The sequence below is a fragment of the Mus caroli genome, chromosome 7 (genome assembly GCF_900094665.2).
Source record: "Mus caroli chromosome 7, CAROLI_EIJ_v1.1, whole genome shotgun sequence".
Taxonomy (NCBI): domain Eukaryota; kingdom Metazoa; phylum Chordata; class Mammalia; order Rodentia; family Muridae; genus Mus; species Mus caroli.
In genome coordinates, this window is record NC_034576.1 from 100,816,424 (window position 1) to 100,838,882 (window position 22,459).

General features: G+C 52.0%; 2 protein-coding genes across 3 annotated transcripts in view; both read right to left on the bottom strand.

Moving 5' to 3' along the window:
* The window catches only part of Capn5 (calpain 5), a 61,627-nt gene that overhangs the window by 12,276 nt on the left and 26,892 nt on the right, over positions 1–22,459 (bottom strand). For both annotated transcript variants that reach the window (XM_021167937.1, XM_029479915.1), the window contains exons 3-4: positions 18,257–18,388; positions 2,788–2,996 (exon numbers count right to left, since the gene is read on the bottom strand). In XM_021167937.1, the coding sequence (XP_021023596.1) occupies positions 2,788–2,996; positions 18,257–18,388 (341 nt within the window). The remainder of the gene's footprint in view (positions 1–2,787; positions 2,997–18,256; positions 18,389–22,459) is intronic.
* On the bottom strand, positions 10,050–12,143 carry Omp (olfactory marker protein). Its single transcript, XM_021167938.1, has one exon. The coding sequence runs from the start codon at positions 12,087–12,089 to the stop codon at positions 11,598–11,600; it is 492 nt and encodes a 163-aa protein (XP_021023597.1). The 5' UTR covers positions 12,090–12,143; the 3' UTR covers positions 10,050–11,597.

Here is a 22,459-nt window from a genome sequence, read left to right on the forward strand (position 1 = left end):
TACTACTCTAAGAAATTGTTTTTTAAAACAAATGCTGTATCTATGCCCTGGAACATTCTAGAAAGTACTAGAAAAGAATCTTTGGGGTAGGGGAAATGCTTGTTTGTGATGCTTGCAAAAGCACTACAGCTGGATCCCAATTATGTTTTGAGGTGTTAGCAATAACTCCTTAAAGTAGCTTCCGGCCAGAAGTGATAAAGTGTATGCGGAATTGGGAGATCTGTGTTCAGTTTTTTTGAGAGAACTTTGAAAATATATCAATCATCTATTACGTGTGACAATGTGACTGTGAACATGGGTAGCAGATATACAATACTGTGCCAACAGTATGCACTAAAAAGAGATAGATGCCCACAAACACAATGCCTGCTTTGTAAGGATGCCTATGAGCAAAAATGCACCAAAGACGTTAAAAGAAGCTGGCAGGGTAGCACACGCCTGGAACCTCAGCACTTTTGATTGTGAGCTCAAAACCAGCTTCTGCTGCATAGTGAGTTTGGGGAAAGCCTACATGAGACCTTGTCTCACAACAAGATTATTCTGAAAGAGCTGTCCTTGTTACAGGAAGTGGGGTGCAGAGAGGAAAAGAGGCACAGACGCTAGCAATGGCCTAAAGTAGGGCGGAAGCAGCCTTCACTGGTTTCTATGCCAACTGGATTTGCTCTAAAAGGTACATGCTCATTCTACCACCGGGGAGGCAGTTCAGGGGTTAAAGCAATTGCCAGGAGCCCAAGGGCTCGAATTCAAACTCAGAACCCAAGTAAGTGCAAGTGGATGCAGCGGTGGGGTGTGTGTGTGTGTGTGTGTGTGTGTGTGTGTGTGTGGACCTGTAACTCCAGCCTTGGCAGGCAGAGACGGGATGCTGAGAGCAAGCTAGCTAGCAAGACTGGCTGCATCAGTGAGCTCTGGGTTTGACTGAGAGCCCCTGCTTCAATGACTAAAGTGAAAGAGCAAACCAGGATGTGTCCAACATCAATCTCATGACTCCGCATCCACACACACACACACACAAACACACACACACATACATATATGCATATACATATACACACATGCACATATTCATACATACATACATATGCATGCACACATATACCCACACACATATACATACACACATGTGCACACACAAACATACACATACATACACATATATACATACACACATGCATACATACATACACACACCCACACATATACATATGCATGTGCACACACACATATACACATACACACATACACCCACACACAATACATACACACATGCACACACACACATACATACATACATATACATGCACACACCCACACACACAAGTATACAAGTTTGACCACACACATGAAAACATATACATAAGTACAAAACACACACACACACACACACACACGTAAATAGAAAAAAATTAAAAGTAAATAAATAATAAATTCAAAAGCAAGCATAAAATGTTGCAGCCACTATGAACGGTCACATGACCTGGCAGTTCTGCTACGAGGTTACATTGGAAACGGGTGAAGTAGAGACTTGGATACCGCACACCCACGATCTCAGCAGCACTATTCACAGCTGCCCGAGAGTCCATCCACAGACAGATGACATCGGACGTGGAGCCACAGTGGTTCAGCATTGCTCAGCAATGGACAGAAGTGTGGGAATAAGCTGTCGTGTGGCCAGACCTTGACACTACCATGCTGAGTAAGAGAAGCCAGACACAGAGGAACAAATAATTGTAGGAGCCACTGCATATGCGATACCCAGAACAGGTAGAGTCATGGGAAAGAACAGGCGTTTGCCAGGCTACAGGGAGGGGAAAGGGAGGTATTGCTTAATGGGGAAGAATTCCTGCTGGAGTGTGCAAAGATTTTGGATGTGGGCAATGGGGACAACATCGTGGGCAGCAGTTGCTGGACAATGAACTGGGGTCTTAGCGAGAAGTACAGTGTTTGTGTGTGTGTTTGTGTGTGTGTCCAATAAAACTTTATTTAAAAACAAAATCAAGAGCTGGAAACATAGCTACATGATGCGGTGCTTACCTAACCAGCAGGAGGCCCCATACTGCCGCCCCACTAGTTAGTAGAAATCACTGGCCACCAAGGGACCAGCTCTGCTTTCTTAGGGTTAAATCTGCAGGTGTCTTTTCCTGGATACGTCTTTCCAATTATTATCCTCTCTTCCGTGCAGGCTCTTGAACTCACACTCTTATGATTCCTCTCACTCTCTGCCACCTCTGACCATCCCTCCATGCACAATCTCTAAAGACCTAGGAAGAGAATCCAGGGAGAGGCTCCTTCCAAGCTGGCTGAAACCAGCTGGCACTCCTGCCCCAAATGTTTCACTCCTCAGTGCACCTTTGCTGGTGTTCATTCTGCGCCAGGTCTGACAAGAGGAAGACAGGCATCTGGCCCAGGGTCCACCATCCAGACGGGATCTCAGGGCCACATCCCAGGAGAGGCCCCCAAGGGAGTTTGGTGGCAAGTGCTTAAGGGTGAGAGTCACTGCCCTACATAGAAGTGTCAGTCCCACTCAACTGTGGCAGGATGCCTGCCTTCCCCCAGGTCTCCACCTCGACAATAACAGAGCTAGTTGGCAAGGTTCTTGGGCCCAAGCTTTGACCATGCTGTGTGCTAGGCACCAGCCCCTCACCTCTCTGTGACAGGAGCCTTTCCTAAAGGCCCATGGGACCCATCAGCGGCTCACACTGGCCCGGCAACTCAGTCTGGCCATCCTACTCAGACAGCTCCACCTGGGCAACCCACCCAGCCACCCAGCCTGGCCACAGCCGCACCTACTTGGCATAGGCCTTCTCCACCAGGGCACACCAGAACTCATTTTTGGAGTTGGAATGGCAGTAAATGAGCTGGTTGTTGACTGTGGGCAGCCGGTCATCGACGATCACGTCCACCCACTCCCCAAAGCGCCAGAAGTTGAAGTGGAAGATGCCAGCATAGCTGTCAGGCTTCTCAGGGTTCCATTCCTGCTCCTTCCAGTCTGGGATGACCTGGGTGGGGAGAATGGAGGCATTGAGAGGCATCTGGCTCCCGAGGAAAGGGGGGTACATATGGCCAGAGAAACAGAACGAGAGTACTGGAGTTCATCCTATCACTGCGTGAACACCGTGGACCTGGTGAACAGTCTGGTCTTAGGACTTGGGTTCCATGTCTGTCAGAGCCAGAGACCCTGTCAGCCCCTTCTAGGCAGTGTTGTAAGATCCCACAGGCTCCCCTCCCTGCAAGCCTCCCTCACATCTGTTCCAGACACCCCAGCCACCCAGGCCGGGCCCCAAGTGGATTCCAGCAGCCACAGCAGACTCTTGTCTCCCTCCCCACCTAAGCAGCTCTTCGCAGGTCCTCTGGCTTCACACCAGCACCGGCCCTCACCATCTCTGGTTCCAAGACACTGTATTAGCACTGATGCCCACAGTCACCCTGACCCTCATGCAGTGGCAGACCCACAAAATGGCACTACTCCCCCAAGGTGCCTCCCTCCCTACCCAGCCTCACTTCTCAACCCTCTCATGGTTCCTCATCCAGCTCCCTGACCTTACGCCTCACACTCCATCAGTGACCACTTCATTGTCCAGGAAGCCCACCCTAACTCTAGACCAGACAAGGACCCCTATCCCTCAGCTTCTGGGCCGAGCACTTCTGTAAACTCTGCACTTTCGCTGGGTTAATATGTCAAGTGCCCATGTGGTGCTTCACCCAAGGTCTGCTCCTACCTCTGCAGGGTCAGCTCTCTGCAGGCAAGGCTTGCTTCCCATCCACTTGGCACAGGTGCATGTGTGTCACACATACGTTGACTGAATGAATAAACTCATTTACGCATTAGGACTCTAGTATCTAGTATTTATGAAGCTCCTTGCCAATGGCAGGGCTTGGACCTGACACAAATTAGCTCACTGTAATTTTCACAGTACAATCTCCACAGAGAGATTGCCATTGCCCGTCTCAGCCTGATAGATGGTTAAGGCTCTGAGAGGATAAGTCACTCATCCAGAGCCCACAGGGTTAGGAAAACCATAAAAACATGCTGTGGAGGCAGGTAGTTCTCGGTTTGAAGCTAGGATTCAAACCCAGGCCTGTGTGTTTACAGATGAGTTGTTCTGCAGTATATGAACTACCGTGTGGGCCCAGGGCCATGTGAGACATTGAGGGCCAAGATGACCCAGGCTTAATACAAGTCCGAAAGAAGCCTGAGTCTGGTGGGAGAGGAAGGCGCAAGGGGGCACCCATGGGATAGAGGGAAGAGAATAGAGAGCACCCCGGAGCTAACCTCAGCTCTGAGCACATGTTCTAGGAGTTGGCACAGATGTCTTCCCAAAGACACGAGGACAAATAGAGGTCATCGGAACCCCAAGAATCAGGCAGAGAAGGGGGAACGCCTCAGCTCTCCAAGCACAGCTGAGCCCCACCTGGAACTCAGGCAGTTCCTTCTGGAAGAAAGTCACTGTGGATCAGATAGTGCCCAGGCACGAAGGCAGGGGTGGCACACAGCTGCAGCCTTAACTGTGCTGGCCGGAGCCTCCGCACTCCACCCCCACCCCTTTAGGGATGTGTTGTTTATACGCTTATACTATCAACAGGGACACAAGCGAAGGAGAATAGTCTCTGGTGACACACTGGGAGCTAAAAGATGAAGATGCCAACTCTGGGGAGAGGTACTACCACCACTCCTCTGTATGGAGCACTGTGAGGTACCAGGCACAAGCCAGCTGTTTCCACAGTGCCCCCACCTCACAACTCTGCAGGATGATGCCCTGGTAGAGGTTCCCACAAGCAGAGTTCCAATACAGGTTGCTTAGCAACCTGGGCCCAGGTCAGCAACCTGACATGGTCCAGTATCACCCTTTCCTCTCTTTACCTCTGTCTTCAGCCAACTCTGGCCTTTTGAAATAAAAGCTCCCAGGTTGGCCTCTGCTCTGACCCCTTCCCCTGGCTCCCCAGTTTGCTTTGAAGATAGAGCACTGAGTAAAAACTGGGGCCTACCCAAGGTGGGGTCATCCTACTGCAGATGGGAAAACTGAAGCCCAGAGAAGCTGCCCAAGGCTACAGAACCATAGAGAGCCACAGCAAGGGCTTGGCTCCTCCGCAGAGACTCTGCACTGGGTGCTCTGGACTGCAAGAGATGGGAGGAGGAGGAGCCCTCAAAGGGCATGGGGAGGTATGCTGGGACCCGCAAGGATCATTAGTCAAACTCAAGGTTTTGGCACTGAGCCCACGGTGGCCCAAGAAGAAGCTAATGAGGCTCCAGGGCCGGAGATCCAGAGTCAGGATCTCTGGAGGCCTCGATTTCCCTTCCTGCATCAAAGCCATTAGAGTTAGTGTCGGGTGGGCGCCACAGTGGCTTTCCATCCTCAGCCCCTCTGCTGCCTGCTAGTGGGAGGAGAGTCCGGACACATCTATCCACATGCCACATCTGGCTCTGCCGCAGTCAAGGAGGCCCCCTAGATAAGCCCAAACAGAACCTGCCTGACCTTTAGGGAGGGAATGGCAGTGCGTTGAACACAGTGAGCATGTCTAAGTCACGAGGTCACAGTGACACCAAATAGTCACTACCGGAGGAAACTTCTTGAGATGGGAAATTTAAGGATGAAACACAGACCTGGGTTTGTTAGTTAGTTAGTTAGTTAGTTTGTTTGTTTGTTTTTTCATACCATAGGACAACCAAACAGTAAGATAAAGGTGGGGTGTCTCTGCCTGGAAAAAAATTTCCCAGGTAATAAATGAGGAAGGAAGGATGAGATTGGGTGACTTTTATTTTGAAGCCAGTGATGCATCAACGATTGTGGTGTATAAAACCGTAGCACTGGGTTGTGGGGCAGAGGCTGGGGAGTTTGAGACCAAATTCCAGGCTAAAGGCTAGGAATGTAGCTCACTGGTAGAGTGCTTGTCTAAGGTGTAGGATGCCTGGGTTGGCTCCCTGACACCAAATTGATGTCATATCTCATGCCTGTAATCCCAGCACTTAGGAGGTGGAGGAAGGGCGAGCAGATATCCTGCACAGCCGCACAGCCAGCTCTGAGACGGCTGCATGCATGAGATCCCGGCTGGAAAGAAAACAGAACCTAAAGAAGGTTTATTCAGTGGTTACATCACTGAAAGAGGGAGGAGGGGGAAGGAGTGGGGACAAGAAGACAAGATGTAACTTCTGAAGGTAAAAAAACAAAAACAAAAACAAAACAAACACAAAACTCTGAATCTAATCAAGTCTCTGGGACAGATGCAGGTTACAGAGGGCAAGGGCCAGAGACCACGACACTCACACCCTCATGAGCGTGCAACCAACAAAATCCACCTCTGACAAATGACCCAGTTTCTTCAATAAATAAATTGCAGGGAAAATGAACAGAAGAAAGAGTGACTGGGCCATGGCTTTTACGGAGTTGTATTTGGATCCCACATAAGCAGACTGCCAACCCTGTGCATTTTAAAACTAAAGCACTTAGTGTGTATGAAATCCCTCCGGACCCCTAATCTGAACCCGAGGTTCCCAAAGCTGAAAGGTTTAAGCACCAACTGGTGCTCAGAAGATTTTGAGTTTGGAGCTGGGGTTTTGGAGTTTTCAGATTCGGAACGCTCAAGGAGTAAAATGCATAAATACCAAAAAATCCTGAAGTCTGGAATTTTGGGTTCCAAACATTTTGGACTACTTTAAAATATTTTGGCTGCATATTAGTATTATAGTAATTATATGTCTGTATATGTATATACATACATATATATTATATTAAAGTTAGTGAGAAGTTAAAAGTTATAATATATTAACAAGCAGGGGAAGTTGCCTGTATGCATGTCTGTGTGCTACCTCAGGCCTGTCTCCTGTAGGCCAGCAGGTACAGATGGTTGTGAGCCAATGTGTGTGCTAGGATTCAAGCTCAGGTTCCCTGGGAAAGCAACAGTCACTCTAACTGCTGAGCTATCTCTCCAGCTCTAGCGAGTCCCTCTCTTTTGGAACGGAACCCGTCAGCATTGGTGGAAGACGTGATGCTGGGGAGTTGAGAGGAGTAAAGATGCGACTGGGAGTGGCCACTGTGAAGGGATGCTCTGTGGTCCCTACATGTCGCCAGGACACCAGTGCCTGACCTGCTAGTGGGAACCCTAAGGAGGGAAGTGGGGACACTTTGCTGATCTTCTTACCTCAGGCCCCAGCATCTCCTTCTAGGCTCCAGAGAAATCTACTATGAGTAGCCAGGTGTGGTGTCACACGCCTTTAACCCTAGCACTCCGGAGGCAGAGGCAGATAAATCTCTGTAAATTTGATGCCAGCCTGGTCTACAAAACAAGTCCAAGACAGCCAGAGCTCTGTTACAGAGAGAAACCCTGTCTTGCAAAACCATAAAACAAAACAAAACAAACAAACAAACAAACAAACAACCCTACCATTACTGCAAAACTCATGACACCTCACAGGGTGTCCTGGCTATGCCTGCCCTGCCCCTTCCTTCATCCCTGAGAGCTAACCAGGCAGCTGGGCAACCCTCTTGGTCCCAGCACTAGTCTCTTTCCCCAGAGCCCTCTCAGTGAGGCTCCTCCTCGGATCCCTGGCACCTAGCACAGGGCCTGGCCCAGCACCAAAGCTGGAAACTGCTAATGCTGGTCAGTGAGGCCCCTAAGTCTCCTACCCACAACTCCAGGGCTGTTACAACGATGATAACAGAATGCTGTGGGGAACTTCACAGCCTGTAGAGGGCTGTGGTATCTGCAGACATGTCAGTCTGAGAACCTTGGGGCAAGGAGGCAGATAGCTCCTGGGAAACCTCCCTCCCAGAGTCCAAGAACCTTCAACACTGCCCACCTCTCTGTCTCTCTGTGTCTGTCTCTCTCTGTGTCTGTCTGTCTGTCTGTCTCTGTCTCTGTGTGTACGTGTATCTGTCTTTGTGTCTTTCTGTCTCCATCTGTGTGTGTGTGTGTGTGAGAGAGAGAGAGAGAGAGAGAGAGAGAGAGAGAGAGAGAGAGAGAGGAGAGAGAGAGGCGTTCAGGGTCTAAAGCTGAACGGCTATGGGAGGCAGAGCTTCTCACAGGCTCTGGGTGGGAATCACTCAGCACAGAGAGGGTGCTCCACTGTGCCCCCTGGTGTTGAGTTTCCTGGAAAGCTTTCAGGTTCAGGCACCTGGCTGGAATCCCCCTTGGACAGCACCCAACCCTGTGTACAACTAGCCTTATGGGTCAAGAGTCCAGGGAGGGTGGCACTGCCCAGGCCCTGTGTGTAGTGAGAGCGACGTGAAATCGAGTGTGATGAATGTGGGACCGGCAGGAGCTTTTCCGATCCCTGCCTTAGACCCTCAGGGCTGGCTTAGGGCATTTCTGAGCAACCCTGATGAAACGCCAAGGTTGCCAGGGGGATTCTGCGTTGCCTGAGTTGGGTGAGGTGAGACCCAGGCCTTTTTGAGTCCTGAACTCAGCAGGCCCTGCCGTAGGACTCCTCAAGTCTTAGCTTCCAATTTCACATTCAGATACAGTGAATGGAGAGGCCAGGAAGGGATGAGCCATCCCTGTGCCCCGGGAACAGTGTGTCCAGAGCCCAGGGTGGGCTACCCTGCTCTGGCCACAGCAACTCATGCTCATAGAGCAGGAGAATGTTGGTCTTCCCTTCTTAGGCACAGTGTGAGGGTCAGCCATCCCTTCAGCTGGGACATCTGAGCCTGATTATAGTGGGGAGAACTCACCCCTTCTCAACACCTGCCGCCATCAGCATTAGCCTGCCGTGCAGTCTCTGGCTACACCCTTCACCTCTCTGAACCTTAAGTTCCTGTTCAGTGAATAGACCTTCCAACCCTTCTCTCAAGATGACACAGAGTCTGTAGGCGTCCCTGGGACCGTAACAGCAGGCCACTGGAGAACAAACAACTTCCTGGGTGTTCGCTTTACTGACATTCTTCATTGGACTTCCCTGGCAACCAGTAAAGTGAGCACCACTTACTACCAGGGAGGAAACCAGCCAGAAAGGTGGCCTGGGGCACACAGTAGGTCAGTGGCTGGCAGAACAGCTACAGACGCTGGCTTTCTGCCAGGCAGAGGATCCAGGACAGCAGGACTCCTCGCTCCGTGATTCCCAGTGGTTTCCATGGCAAATGGATCGTATCCACTGTGTGCATTCTGGGGACTGTGCCTGACCACTGCAGTTCACAGGGGCTGGAAGCTGGACTCGGCTCAATTCTGCCCCTCTCAGAGGCCAGCAGCTTCAAGGCTGGCTGGATGCAACGGATGGAGGCATTTGGGGAGGGACTTGTGAGAACACAGAGGCTCCTGCGCCGTGCCGTGGGGAGGCAGCCTAGGGAGGTTTCTCTGAACGCTATGAGTAAGGGGTAAGATAACAAAAGCTGAGGGACATCCCCTTGGAGTACCTGGAAGGTAGGGGCATTTGCAAGCCAACCCACGGAAGCCTCTGGAAACCCAGCTTTAATGAGGAACCTCTTTCTCTGTAGGAAGCCATCCAAACAGACCTGGGTCCTCAGAAGAGGTGGGAGAGTATCTTTCCCAAGCCCGTCCATCACAGGAGGTCACAGTTGTGAGATCAAAGGTCCAGGGGCTGAGAGCTCAACTCCCAGTCCATGCCTCCATGCCCCAGGATAGAGGCCTCCTCCACTGGGCCTTAGCTGTCCCTATCCAAATACAGGCTGAACCCTAAGGTGATGCCACTGTCAGCTACCCCAATGCCAAGATCAGAGGATGTGGCACAGAACCAGAGACTCTATTTGGAAGGTCAAGCCCAGGAGAAGGTCAGGGGTTTCTAGAGGGCACAGCCAAACAGTGACCAAGACCACACTAAATTAGTATCAGTCCTACCCACTACACTCCCCTGTCCCAAGCATAGCCTTAGCATGCTCTTTCATACCCTAGAGGATTGGTACCTGCAGGGCAGCTAGGAGACCTGGCTGACAGGTGAAACTCAGTCCTCATGAGAGATCTCACTGCTCGACCTCATCCTCAAGGCTGGCAGGGTGGAGTTGCTCAGCGCCACAGGGCCCATGAGAGAAGGATTCTGATGCTATGGGCTTGCAGCAAGATGTGCAAACCACACCACGGAGGCACACACACCACACCACAGAGGGGAGGGCACACAGTCTTTATTGTGAAACAGGCACAACAGAGACACTCATGTCCCCACAGGGCAGACGGATCAGAGTGAGGCAGAGTTGGGGCACAGGCAGTGTGAACCAAAGGGGTCTCTAAAGCTGTAGGGAGAGGTCAGGAAGAGAAGCAGAAAGGCAGAGGCACTGTCTGGTTGTGGCTCCCTAGAGTCAGCAGAGTCCAGAAGCACCGGCCAGTGCTTCGGCAAGCATGTTACAGAGCAGAGGCACCGGGACAAGAGACACCGGTACCACAGCCTATCTCCTGCCTCCAGAATCCTGCACCTGAGCTGGGGCTTGCAGTCCTGGCAGCTCACCCGCTGGGACAGATCCTTCCTTCAGTATTCCTGATGGAGGCAGCCTTGAGACAGTCAGGGGACACTGCTGAGGTACCTCTGGCTGATGCTAGGTGACAGGCAATGGGAGGCTCTCAGGATGTGCAAGGCGAGGGACAATGAGACTTGGGGTAGGGCTGAACCTGCTGATAATTGTGCCACCATTTTCCTGTCAGTTTAGGCATCACAGCCAGACAGCTCTAGCCCACTTCAGACGTCAGGCATCCTAACTGCCCCCCAAGCCTTACTCAGGGGTCTGCACTCCAGGAGAACAGCCAGGAAATGCCCAGGGGGTGACAGCAAATGCCAGCTTTCCTAACAGGGACATCAGTGTTGCTAGCTCAGAGCCCTGGACCCCTCTAACTCTGCTTCACCATTCGAGTCTCAGTCTCCCAGTTCAAAAAGCACTGCACCAAGGACGCCTCAGTCAGGATCACCTCCACCAAGCCCACAAGCCAGTACCAGCTCAATAATTAAACTAAAGTTAGCCTTACTCCTTACCAGGACTAGCCCTCAGGCCCACATCCATACAAATAGTTATGCCATCTCTCAATACCCATATGAGCGTGGGTGGCTAGAGCTGTTTCAGTTTCTACACGCTCTCTGACTTCTCCATAAAAACCAGGCCCAGACCTGGAAAGTCAGTCAGATCAAGCCCCGCTGTCATCCTGCCCGTGTCTTGAAGGCCCTAAGGTCACAGCGGGCTGCTGCCGACACTGGGAGGAGCACCTTGCTGCTGCCAGAGGCTGGGCATTCGCCTTCTGGCTCCAGCTTTGGCCAGCAGGGGCAAACACCTTCTTGCCAGGTTCCCCGGAAGGTGTTCCTGTCCAGTCTCAGTCTCCCGTCCCTGAAGGGAGGAATCAATACTGGGTGTTTGCATCTCTTGGTCAGTCTCTTCATCTCTCAATCCCGCTCGCTCTTCACCACAGGGGGCCCATCCATCTTCCCATGTGGACCCAAAAGGCCTCTACAGTCTATAGTAGCAGCATCCAGCTTCTAGACTACGGAGCCATGGGACATCACTGTGAGCCGCAGCACTGGCACCAGGGAAAAGGAAGGGATGTAGCACTCGGGGGAACTCTGGCCAAGATGAGCGCAGGAGGAGCAGCTAGAAGAATGTCCCCAAAATACACATGAGGAAGGAGGTCCAAGCAAGGGAGAGGTGGGGCCAGGGGCAGGGCAGCCAGGGCTGTCATCAGAGCTGGTTAAACACCACAGAGGCCTTTAGGTTGGCAGGCTCCACGCCCTCGCCAAAGGTGATGAGGAAATACATGACCTTGCGGATCTTGGCCAGGTCAGAAAGGCGCTCCCCAAACTCCAGGGCGTCTGCCTCATTCCAATCCATGGCTTCGGAGTCTTCCTTGCGCCAGAAGATGGCGGCGGGGTCCAGCAGCTGGCGTGTCATGAGGTTGGTGAGGTCGGGCGTCCAGTTCTGCGAGGTGCCCGTGATGGTGACCTTTCCCGGCTTGTCCAGAACCACGTTCCAGTGATCGAACTGCAGCTTCTGCTGCTGGATGAAATCGAGGCGGTAGACGGACTCAGCTGGCCGGATCAGCTTCTCGCCATCCTGCTTCTTCTCCCCACGCTGCTTCAGGCTCTCTACTCGGAGCCGCATCTGCTGGGTCAGGTCCTGGTCCAGAACCAGCGGCATCTCCAGCTGCTGCTTCTGCGGCCCATCCTCTGCCATGGCCCAAGTGCTACAGCGATTGCCACTGCCACCACTACCACCAGCGTCAGGGAATCAAGTGGGCTGGATCCTCCGATGCCAAGAGAAGAGGCCACCTGAAGGCCCGCCTCCCTTTCCAGCCTTTCTGGCCCCACCCAGTTCTCAGAACAGGGGACACAGGAGTGTGTGTGTCCAACTGCCTCCTAACTGGTAAAGCTGTGCTGTAGGCAGGCTGGAGAGTGATGGGCTCCCTGGGGACCAGAGCACTGATATCAACTGCTGTGGCAACCACCTTGACTACAGTGGTAGTGGCAAGCTGGAGCTTTGCTTGTTTGTGAAGAGTGGAACACTCCACAGGGCTGTTGGGAGATAGGTGGGGTTATAGACACATGGAGGTAACCGAAGACTGTCCAGGAAAGAGGTGGTAGGGCGGGGTAGCTCCGGTGGCACACATTTCAGTTTTCTGTAGTCAGCCAAGCCAACTTTCCATGGTTGCCTCCTCCTCCGCACCCCCCACCCCATTCTCTCATAGCCCCTGTCAGGTCCTGTCAGATGCCCTGGTGTCTCCCTCTCCTTTATCACCATCAGGACCCAGCCCAGCTGTCACCTCTCATCTGAACCTGCAGCCCTCAAATCCCAAATCATCTGCCAGTCGGCTGGCTCGACTCCCAGAGGCCGTGGTTTGATCGATCCAACCACATAGCCACAGGCTTGGCTCTCACGTCCACCAAAATCCTACCAGCCATTTCGCCTAAACTGATCCTCCACCTCCCGTGGGAGACGTGAGGCCAGGGAAGAAGCTGGGGACCTACATACTAGGGAATGTCAGTGGGAGGAGGAACCCAGACAGTGTATGTGGACAGATGGCAGAACTGGAGTCTGTGAGTGCCTCTGAGTGGTGGAGACAGAAATGCTGCTGTCTCAGAACATCTCTCTCTCTCTCTCTCTCTCTCTCTCTCTCTCTCTCTCACACACACACACACACACACACACGAAAGAGGCATGGGGTGAGGTGGACTAGCTGGAACCACTGGAACGGTCTAGGGGACCAGAAGTACATGCTATTGCCAGATGGAGGCCAAGTGAACCAGTAGGGGTTTGGGGTTATGACCAGCACAGAGCCCCATGATGCATGATGGGCAACTTGCCTGCTTTGTTCTGTTTGTTTGTTTGTGTTTGTTTTGTGTTGTATTGTTTGGCGCAGGGCCACACTGTGTAGCCATCCAGGCTGGCCTCAAGCTCCCAGACACCCTCCTGCTTGAGCCTCCCACGTGCTGGGCTCACAGGTGTGAGCCACCATGGCAAACTGTTTTATTTTGTTTGTAGAGTGCTGGGAATTGAACTCAAGGGCTCTGTAACCGAACCACACGCCCTAGATCAGTTCCCTTTTATTTTAAGGCAGGATCTCAGAAAGCTGCCTAGACTGGTTTCAATCTCACAATCCTCCTGCCTCAGCCTCTCCAGTGGGGGTTTTGGGATGAAGGAGGAGCTCAGAGGCGTCAGTATAGAGTGCTCAGCTGGCACGGACAAGATCCTGGATTCAGATCCCAGCGCTGAGAAAAATCAACCTCAACCCCTGGGGTAAGACCTTGGGGCCACTAGCAGCAATTCCCGAAGACAGAACTGGAAAGAGACGAGGTGAAGCTGCCTGCTCACCGGCTGGCCCTCGGGCGGGAGCCTGAGAGCTGTCGCTAAGGCAGTGCTACTTACGCTCTGACGAGAAACCGCTTCAGTGCTCCCAGCACTACACACTGATCTTAAAAAGTTTTTTCGTTGCATTTATTTGTTTATTTATTCATTTATTGTGTGCCTACCTGTGCATGTGTGGACACGTGAGGCTGGGGGGAGGGGCAATCTGAGGGAGTCGGTTCTCTCCAAGCACTATAAAGGTCCAGGACTGAAGGCAGACTGAAGGCAACAAGCCCCTGTCCCCACCTAGCCACATGGCAAGCTCAGCTTGTGTCTGTGTGTTTGTTCCCATGTCTGAGAGAGTGATGTGTGTGTGTGTGAGTGTGAATAAGTGTAAATGAGTGTGTGGTGTGACAGCTGGTGTGTGTGAGTAGGATGTTGGGGACGCAAGCCCAAGCTCTGCCTAGGGCAGACAGGTGCTTTCCCACTGAGCTGGCCCCCAGCTCTTGCTCTGTGTCTAAGATATCTCTGGTGGACCAGACGCCCTGACAGGGCAGGTGTTACGTCTGTCTTGTTCATCACGGTACATGAGACCAGGGCTTGCCATGCTCAGAGAGAAGGGAGAGGGGCTCAGAAGGCAGAATAAATGGCAGGAATGCTCAATGAATGAATGAATGAATGAATGACAAAAGGTGATTAAGGGACTCAGAGGTCTAGAAGGTGAAGTAGAGATTCTCTGAAGCGTTTCAGGAAAAGGGGGGGGGCGGAGATCTAGACAAGCTGTGGGGACATCAGTAAGTGGTTGAAGGTCAACATGGACGGAGCCGATGCCAAGAACCAGAGCTATGGGGGTCAAGGGCAGAGGGCAGAGATTAACCTCATAGACACAATTATCTCCAGAAAGGCTGAGAAATTAGAAGTGGCAAGCACTTTGTGCCAGGCAAAAAGCCAGCACAGCAGGCTGGCAAGGACAGCAACATCGGAGGCTGAGGCCAAGAAAGCTGGCATCTGTGCAGACACTCACAGGGGGAAAAGTAGGGTCCCTGCATCCTGAGGGAAGGGAGAGGGGCTCAGCCTCTCCTAATGAGGATCAGAGCCATGAAACCTCTAGGGAGGCTTGGTCCACTCCTTAGCACAGGGGTACGTACACCTTGCAGGAAGTTAGGGTAGAGGATGTGAATGCTGTGACAGGGACTCACAGACTGCAAGAGCCAGCAATGAGCTGTGTGGTACGTTGTGGGCAGTGAGGGAGGAAAGACAAGGCTATACAGCCAGCCATGGACAGACCCTGTGAGGAGCCACCCAACATGGGAGGGCGGTGGAAACTCAGGAGAGAAAGGCCACACACTCTAAAGTGGCCTCTGTGGTTGCAGAAGTGTGTGTGAGAACTCAGCGCCAGCAAAGACTAGAAGGAAATACGGAGACCCTAATGCCGCTGCCTCTGGATGGTAAAAGTCACCCAGGCTTTCTGTGCACGTCACATCTTCCAGTCCCTGGAACATCCTGTGCACACAGGATACCTTCAGTCCTTTGTCCATCACTTCTAAGTGACCCAGTCCATAATGGAGGCATGAGCTGGGACGTGGGAAACATTCGACTTGTTGTTCTTGTTTTCCTTGGTATTGAGACAGAATTTAATCAGTAGGTCAAGCAAGCCTTGAACTCAAGATCTTCCTGCTGCAATCCCTGAAAACTGGGAAGTAATTAAACTGGAAACAAAAATTGTTGTTTGGTCTCAATATCCCCAGGCTCTCCTTAACACTGCTTAGGACTGTCAATCTCATGCCTCACTCCCCAACCCCAGCGCATAAATGTTCTTGCTTTGCATCATGGTCACTTCTGCTTTTTCTTCCAGCCAGGGCCCCAGCTGGCTCCTCCTCAGTCCCAGGCAGCTGAGAGTGGGCAGCAGGCTCATTCTGCATTTGGAGCTGCACCAGGCACTGGAGAGGCTTGGCCTAAGCTGAGCCTGGTGACAAGTATTTAACTTTATCGCATCCTAACTGTGGCTTCTTGTGGCCTCGTCACTTCACATCCACTTTCTGCCTTAGGGAACAAACCACTGAGTTGAGTGTGGTGGGGGGGCGGGGGGCATACTGAAGCCCTGGGAGCCCCTAAGAGAGGGAGCCTTGCAGAACACATGATTAGGTCGAAGCACAAGGGAAGAGGGGAAAGGAACCAAAGTGTGCAAGGAAGGAACTTTCAAACACCCAGGATCTGTCCCTAGGACAGGAAAGTCAGGTTCACACTGAGGCCAGGGACCAGCAGCCAGAACAGACTCAGCCCGGCTGGCTTTGACTGCTGTGTCCACCAGCCCCAGGTCACCTTGAGGTCTAGGAATAAAGGAGCAGCTTCCCAGAGGAAGGTGAAGAGTGATCCAGGCATGGCACCTCTGCATCTGAGGTTCAGCACTGGGAACGTACAGCTGGGTGGGGGGTTCAGGGTGCAACTCCCCTACTGCCCTTCCAGGGAGAAACCAGAGGAGAGCAGGGGAGGCCCTGCAGGGCAATGGGACAGAACAAGAGAGGTGACAACAAACAGGACCCAGTCAGTGGGGACAGCAGGGGCTGAAAGGCACAGTAATGAGCTCCCCAGGGCCTCCTTGCAGGAACCAGAGGCTGTCACCACAGCAGCACCAGGAGGTAGAATGTAATTAGCCTCGAGCACCCAGCCTTGCCCAGCATCCCCTGCGGCCAAACTCCTGGAGACCACTGTGGTTGGACTCTCACTCAGCCCTGCAGGAGACTGAGGTTGCATACTGATGAGAAGCAGGTCTGCCAACAGCCAGGCCACCTCCTCTGAGAGATAAATAGGGGGTAGGGTCTGGGAGGCCTGATAACGCAGTCCTGGTTAGGCTCCAGTCTACCCAGACTATCAGACACCCAGGGAAAGGGGCAGCAAGGTCAGCTTTGGAGCCATGGGGCTGAACTGGGTTCAAGGTGGCGCAGCCCTCTGTTCTCTGGGCTCCCCCTCTGTTCACCACACCAGACTCAGCAGGAAGGGGCAGACTGGGCCAGCTATGCCCCTGGGGAGTTCACCTCTAGAGGGGAGACTCAGATAAACAGGCAATTACAGGGCAGGGTGGAGCAGCACACAGGACCTCGCACCCCTCCAGCCTCAGATTAGGGGCTGGAGGCTGCAGCCTTGAGGATGGTCCTCCACCCAGACAATTGTTCCTGCCTGAATCCTCTCTGGCCCTTGGTTCCCACAACAGACACACCCTCTCTCATTCTCCAGTCTGTGAGCCCGCCCACCATGGACTTCCCATCCCTGTAAGCCATAGCACTGGACTCTATCTGAGCACCAAGGGCCCACGATATGAGTTTGCTGTGACCCTCACAGGGACACCTACTGGGTGTCTAGGGTGCTGGGTGGCTAGGGGCTCCTGTCCAGGATCAGGAGAGGTTAACAGAGTGCAAGGTCTTGGCTTTGGCTAAGGACACAGCTCCCTCTGATGGCCAAAGGATGCCTAGGAATACAAGGAAAAATTTACCCTATTTCCATGTCCTGTCTCATGGAAACACTTCTTTTTTTATTTTAAAACGTACTTATTTATTTACTTATGTATCAGGGGGCACATATTGAGGTCAGAGGACAACTTGTGTGTGTGTGTGGGGGGGGTCTATTCTACCCCTCCACCACGTGGGCCCTACGGACCAAACTCAGGCTTGAGAGCAAGGACCTTTCCCTGCTGAGCCATCTCCCCTGCCTGGAACACTTTTATGTTGTTCAAATAATAATTATTTTAATACAGGTCACTGACTGAGAGTCCTATAATACAGGTCACTACCAAGAGTCCTATAAAAGCAGTATCTCTTCCTCCTCTTCCTCATGTTCCTCCCCTTCTTCCCCTTCTTCCCCTTCTTCCCCTTCTTCCCCTTCCTCCTCCCTCTCCTCCCCCTCCCTCTCCTCCCCCTCCCTTCCCCCTCCTCATTGTCTTCCCCGGCTTTCAGACAAGGTTTCATACATCTGAACTAGTCTTGAACTCACTATGGAACTGAAGACAGCCTGCCCTCCCCAGGAAGGTGTTTCTTTGAAGAACTGTATTTAAGAACTTGATTTAAGATCTCCTGCTGGTGCTGCCACAAAGGTCCAAGTGGCAGGTCTAAGACCCATCCCTCAAGCCCCAAACCTTTGCCCCTGGCCCAGAACATCAACATCATGAACCCAGGAATCACAGAACATGTCTAGACCACACCCTGCTGAACAACTGGGAAAATTGAAGCCCAGGAAACACAGTAACTGGTCCATGCCACTCAGCAGTTACTGAGCGCTGAGTGGTATCCCCACACCGAGATACCACAGGCAGTGTGCATATTTCACAGTATTCTCTGCCCCACAGATGCTTGCCCTTCAGTAGTGAGGAAGAGACACACCCGAACCACCTTGGGGATCCCAGGCTAAGCAGGTGAGGAGAGGCCAACCTGCCAACTAGGATGCTCTGCCCATCCCAGCACCCGGCTTTCAGGAAGCCACACTTCTCACTGATGCCACACCCGTTGGGCAATGAGAGCCGTGGGCTATTTGATTAGCCCAAGCATCCTCCTGTCCCCAGGCCTCACCTTCTGCCAGAGTGACTCTCGGGAGGCCAGTGACGAGCAGGCAGCCACAAACCAGCAGTTGCCCACCTGGCCCTGGTGCAGGTCATGGGAGCTGATGCCATCTACGAAGAGCCGGGGATCGTCACAGATATCCTGCAGAGATGGAGGGGAGTAACATGAGGAACTGAGGGAGCAGGTGCTCCTCCAAGGCAGGAAAAGGACAGCTGGTCCTGTGGAGGTTTACCAGCCCCTCCCCTACACAAGGCAGGGGTGAGGCCAACTGACCCCTCAATCCAGCTTTCTGGAACTTCTTTCCACTAAGGTGTGCTGAGGAGTGGTGGCCGAGGAAGGACCTCAGAGTGCTGCACCGTGGGCCACCATCTTCTTGCCTTGAGTGGATCTCCCTGTCTGACCACCCGGTCTCCCCAGAGACCAGCCACAGTGCAGTCAAGTGACAACCCCCCAAAAGGACTCATGGTGATCACAAAAGGAGGGAGGAGCTCTGGGCAGTGACGGGGTTGCTACTGTGTTCTAAGGATGAGGAGTGGAAGCCCAGAGAAGAACAGGGACTTGTCAGAGCACAGGATACCTGGATGCTCGAATGGGGCAGAAATCCTTTGGATTTTTCTACGGAGACCCGCAGGTATGGCTGCAGGGGCACAGGATATGCTGGGACCCAGTCTAGGGCAGTGGCTGGGCGGAGTCACGTCTGGCAGTACTCAGGTCCTGCCCTCCCCCCAGTTCGGGGAAGCTTGGCTCACTCTTCAGGGCTGCCCATAAAGGCCCCCAGGGGACTGTTGCGGGGTGGGAAATTTACCGCTTTGGCTTTTGCACCGAGAGACACAATCTGAAATTGTAGCTCTCTGTCTCCCACAAGACCTGACACCCTGCCGGGCCTGGAGACAGATTCTGGCTGGATCTCTGAGAGAGCAAATAGCCTAAGGAAGCAGCTAGGCACACAGTCACAGAAGCCTCAGAGCCTAATACTTCCATGTGGGCCAGGCTCCTGCAGGGCTGGGTGTGAGGGGTCCCTTCCCTGCCCAGGTTAAGTCTTCCCAGAGCTGTGAGTGTGACTGCCTTCAGCAGGCCCACCCAGGCCTCCTCTCCATCAGTGCCTAGCTCCCCCAGAGCTGAGAGCTGAGTTGAGGAGGTGAGAAGGTGGGGGAGGGGGCACACCAAGATACAGCGTTATAACTCAGATATAGTGCTGGCACCATGATCCAAGCCTGCTGGCCCTGAGAACTGAGCACTCTGCCCATTTCACAGATGAGAGGTTGAGTGGATGGATGCCTGTGATGAGCTGCTCCCTCTGGGCTTGGCATGATCATCTCCATATTGAAGCAGCTGCAGTGACCCATGAGCTGGGACTATTTGCATTCCCTTGGGCAGGGGGCCAGGGGAAATGTTCACAAGCCTCATGAGCATCAGAGACCCTGAGAGGTCTCCCCAGGATCTTCCTGAGTCTCCCCACCCCGAGTCCTGATGTTGTAACTGCTGCTCCCTAAGGAAAGAGCTGACTGGGGATGAGATTCCTGGGAGATGTAGCTGCCTATGAATGGCCCCTGCCCCTGAAACTCCAATAAACTCACTGGTTCTGAGTTTGGCTTGGACAAAACCCTTTCTTTGATCTGCCCATGCTCTCTCTGTCAGGGGTGGATAGAAAGGCCTTCATACCTCCCAGAAAAAAGTCACAAAATCAGTGGCATCTAAACAGAAGACAGAACCACAGACAGATCAGGGTAGAGCATCTGTAGGAAAAAGATCTGGAGTGACTCGCCCCCTAACGGAGGGCCTTCAGACATTACAGCTGAGGCTGAGCTTTCTACGGCCAGGGAAATTCAGGCTGAGGCACACCCTCAGGAAAAATCCCAGGGTAATAAGCCTCTATGTGATAAGAAATTAAAAAGTTAAAATAGTTTAACCTTTAAATTAATTTTTAATTCTTTTTTTTTTTTCCGAGACAGAGTTTCTCTGTGTAGCCCTGGCTGTCCTGGAACTCACTCTGTAGACCAGGCTGGCCTCGAACTCAGAAATCCACCTGCCTCTGCCTCCCGAGTGCTGGGATTAAAGGAGTGTGCCACCACCGCCCGGCTAATTTTTAATTCTTAATTTTGTTTAAAATTTTATTTTAAATTAAGCATTGAAAGTTTTAAATTAAATGATATTAAATTAATGAACTTAGCATCATTCCTTAGCATGCCCATGCTATACAGTGAGGGATGGTATCCTTGTTGTATGGGACCCACCACATGGGTACCCCTGGGTCCTCCAAAACAGCTGATGGACTGGCTAGAGACTAATACCGCAGTCACTGAAAGCAGCACACATGGGACGGGTTGTTAAGAAGCTGCGGTGACAGCTGTGTGACCCTGGCTGAGAGTGACAGGACAAGCAGCTGTGGCTGTGTTGTCTGCCCAGAGGAAACGGGCCTGCCTAAAGGACGAAAAAGAGCCAAAGTCAAATTTGTGTTTGGAAACTCCCGGAAGGCTTCAAGCCTGAACAACTGCTCAGCAAAGGGGTGAATGATAGGGAGATGCAGGTGAGCCCAGGGCACCCACTTCTGTGAAGAGGTGGCTTGGCATGGGAATTCCCTGCAGTAAGGGCTGGGCGGAGCAACCTGAGGCCCCACAGTGAGCTGTGAATTCTTTGCTTTCCCGCTGATACACGGGAATTTTTGAGTTTTAACGGATGGCGGAGTCACATATACCTTGATTCATAGCAACCTCGGAAAATATGGGGGTGGGTGGGAGTAACGAGCGAGTCAGGAAACGGAACCCTGAAGTTGAAAAATATTGATATTAGCCTTGTTCTGAGTAGGTTGTAATTAGCACCGACTCCAGCTTTGGCTGATACATTTCTCTCCTGTAAGAGGGTAGGGGTGGGTGTACTGCGGGGACTCACCCTGCACTGAGAGCCGACTTGTAAAGGCAGCCATGTGTGGCTGGGAAAAATGAAGAGACTACTGAGGTGGGAAATCTCAACTCCATCACTTTGTCTAAAGCCCTTTCAGTAGCCAGGTATGAGGAGCTAGATAAATAAATAAAGTCAGATGGCTCATGGGAAATGAGTCTGGGTGACGGAGATCCAAAATAAGGTGGAGTCCTTAATTAATTAGCATCATTCCTGTGTGGACATGTCTGATGTGCGTGTGTGCTGGAGCACATGCGTGCCCTGGTCCTTCCACCTTCACATGGGCCCCAGGGATCAAACTCAGAGGTGGCCCCCATCCTTGCTCTTTAAAAGGAACAACCAGACAAGCGGTGGCATCCCGTCACATTGTATGGCCCAGGAGGTGTTTGTTTGTTTGTTTGTTTGACTCTGATGTTTAATATTCCCTTAACTGATGAGCCCCAGATCAATTTGCGTTTTCCTGAACCGGATGCGGCAGACCTTCAGAGAACCTGCCAACCTCTGTAAAAAGATGTCATTATATTACACTTGCCTTTATGTCTCAGAGATTTGGACACACGTCTGAACACCTCTGTGTTCCTGCATTTGCAGGGTGGAGGATGGGAAACCAGCCCCTCGAGGTGCAAGGACCAGGCACAGCTGCGAAGCACCGGGAGCCCCTCTCTCCTCCCACCCTGAGACCCTCTCCACTGCCACATGCTCTGGTGGAGTCAGCTTGACAGATGAAAGTCTGGAAGCTTTCTCATGAGGAAAAGAGTTTCAAGGAAGCTCCCTCCTGGAGTTTGGCCATCCCTCTAACCCATAAAATTAATTTTCCACTCCCGAGTTAGTCTAGTGTATGGATCCACGTGCCCTCTATTAAGCATTACCTTATAATAAGTGCCTTTTAAGATTGAATTCTGAATTAGCTAAAGCCTCTCCCAGTGTTCCAAAATTCCAGACTACAGCAAGAAGTTTAACCTATACAGTAACTAATTAAGCACTACAATAAATCAGAGCCATTAACTCAGTTGTCTGCAGAAAGAGCCTGGGAATCTCACTGAGATAGAAATCTTTACCACAAGCTACATTCCATGCCAAGAGCAAGTTGATATACTATCCTGTTAAATGGGGATTCTCCAGACAAGATAAGATTTAACAAGGCCTAGGAATTTTAGGGGTCCGTGACACCACATTATTCTTGAGGCCTGTCAAGAGTTAAAACCCCCTGGTGCTATTGAAGAAGTATTAAAAAAGTATAGCAAAGTAAAAACAAAATTCGAGGCTTTTGGGCCCAGGCTTGGGAGTGTAGCCTTTGTGGCTTAGTGCTCCAGG

Excerpts from the sequence above, each read along its gene's own strand:
- Omp (XM_021167938.1), bottom strand. The coding sequence starts at position 12,089 with ATGGCAGAGGATGGGCCGCAGAAGCAGCAGCTGGAGATGCCGCTGGTT.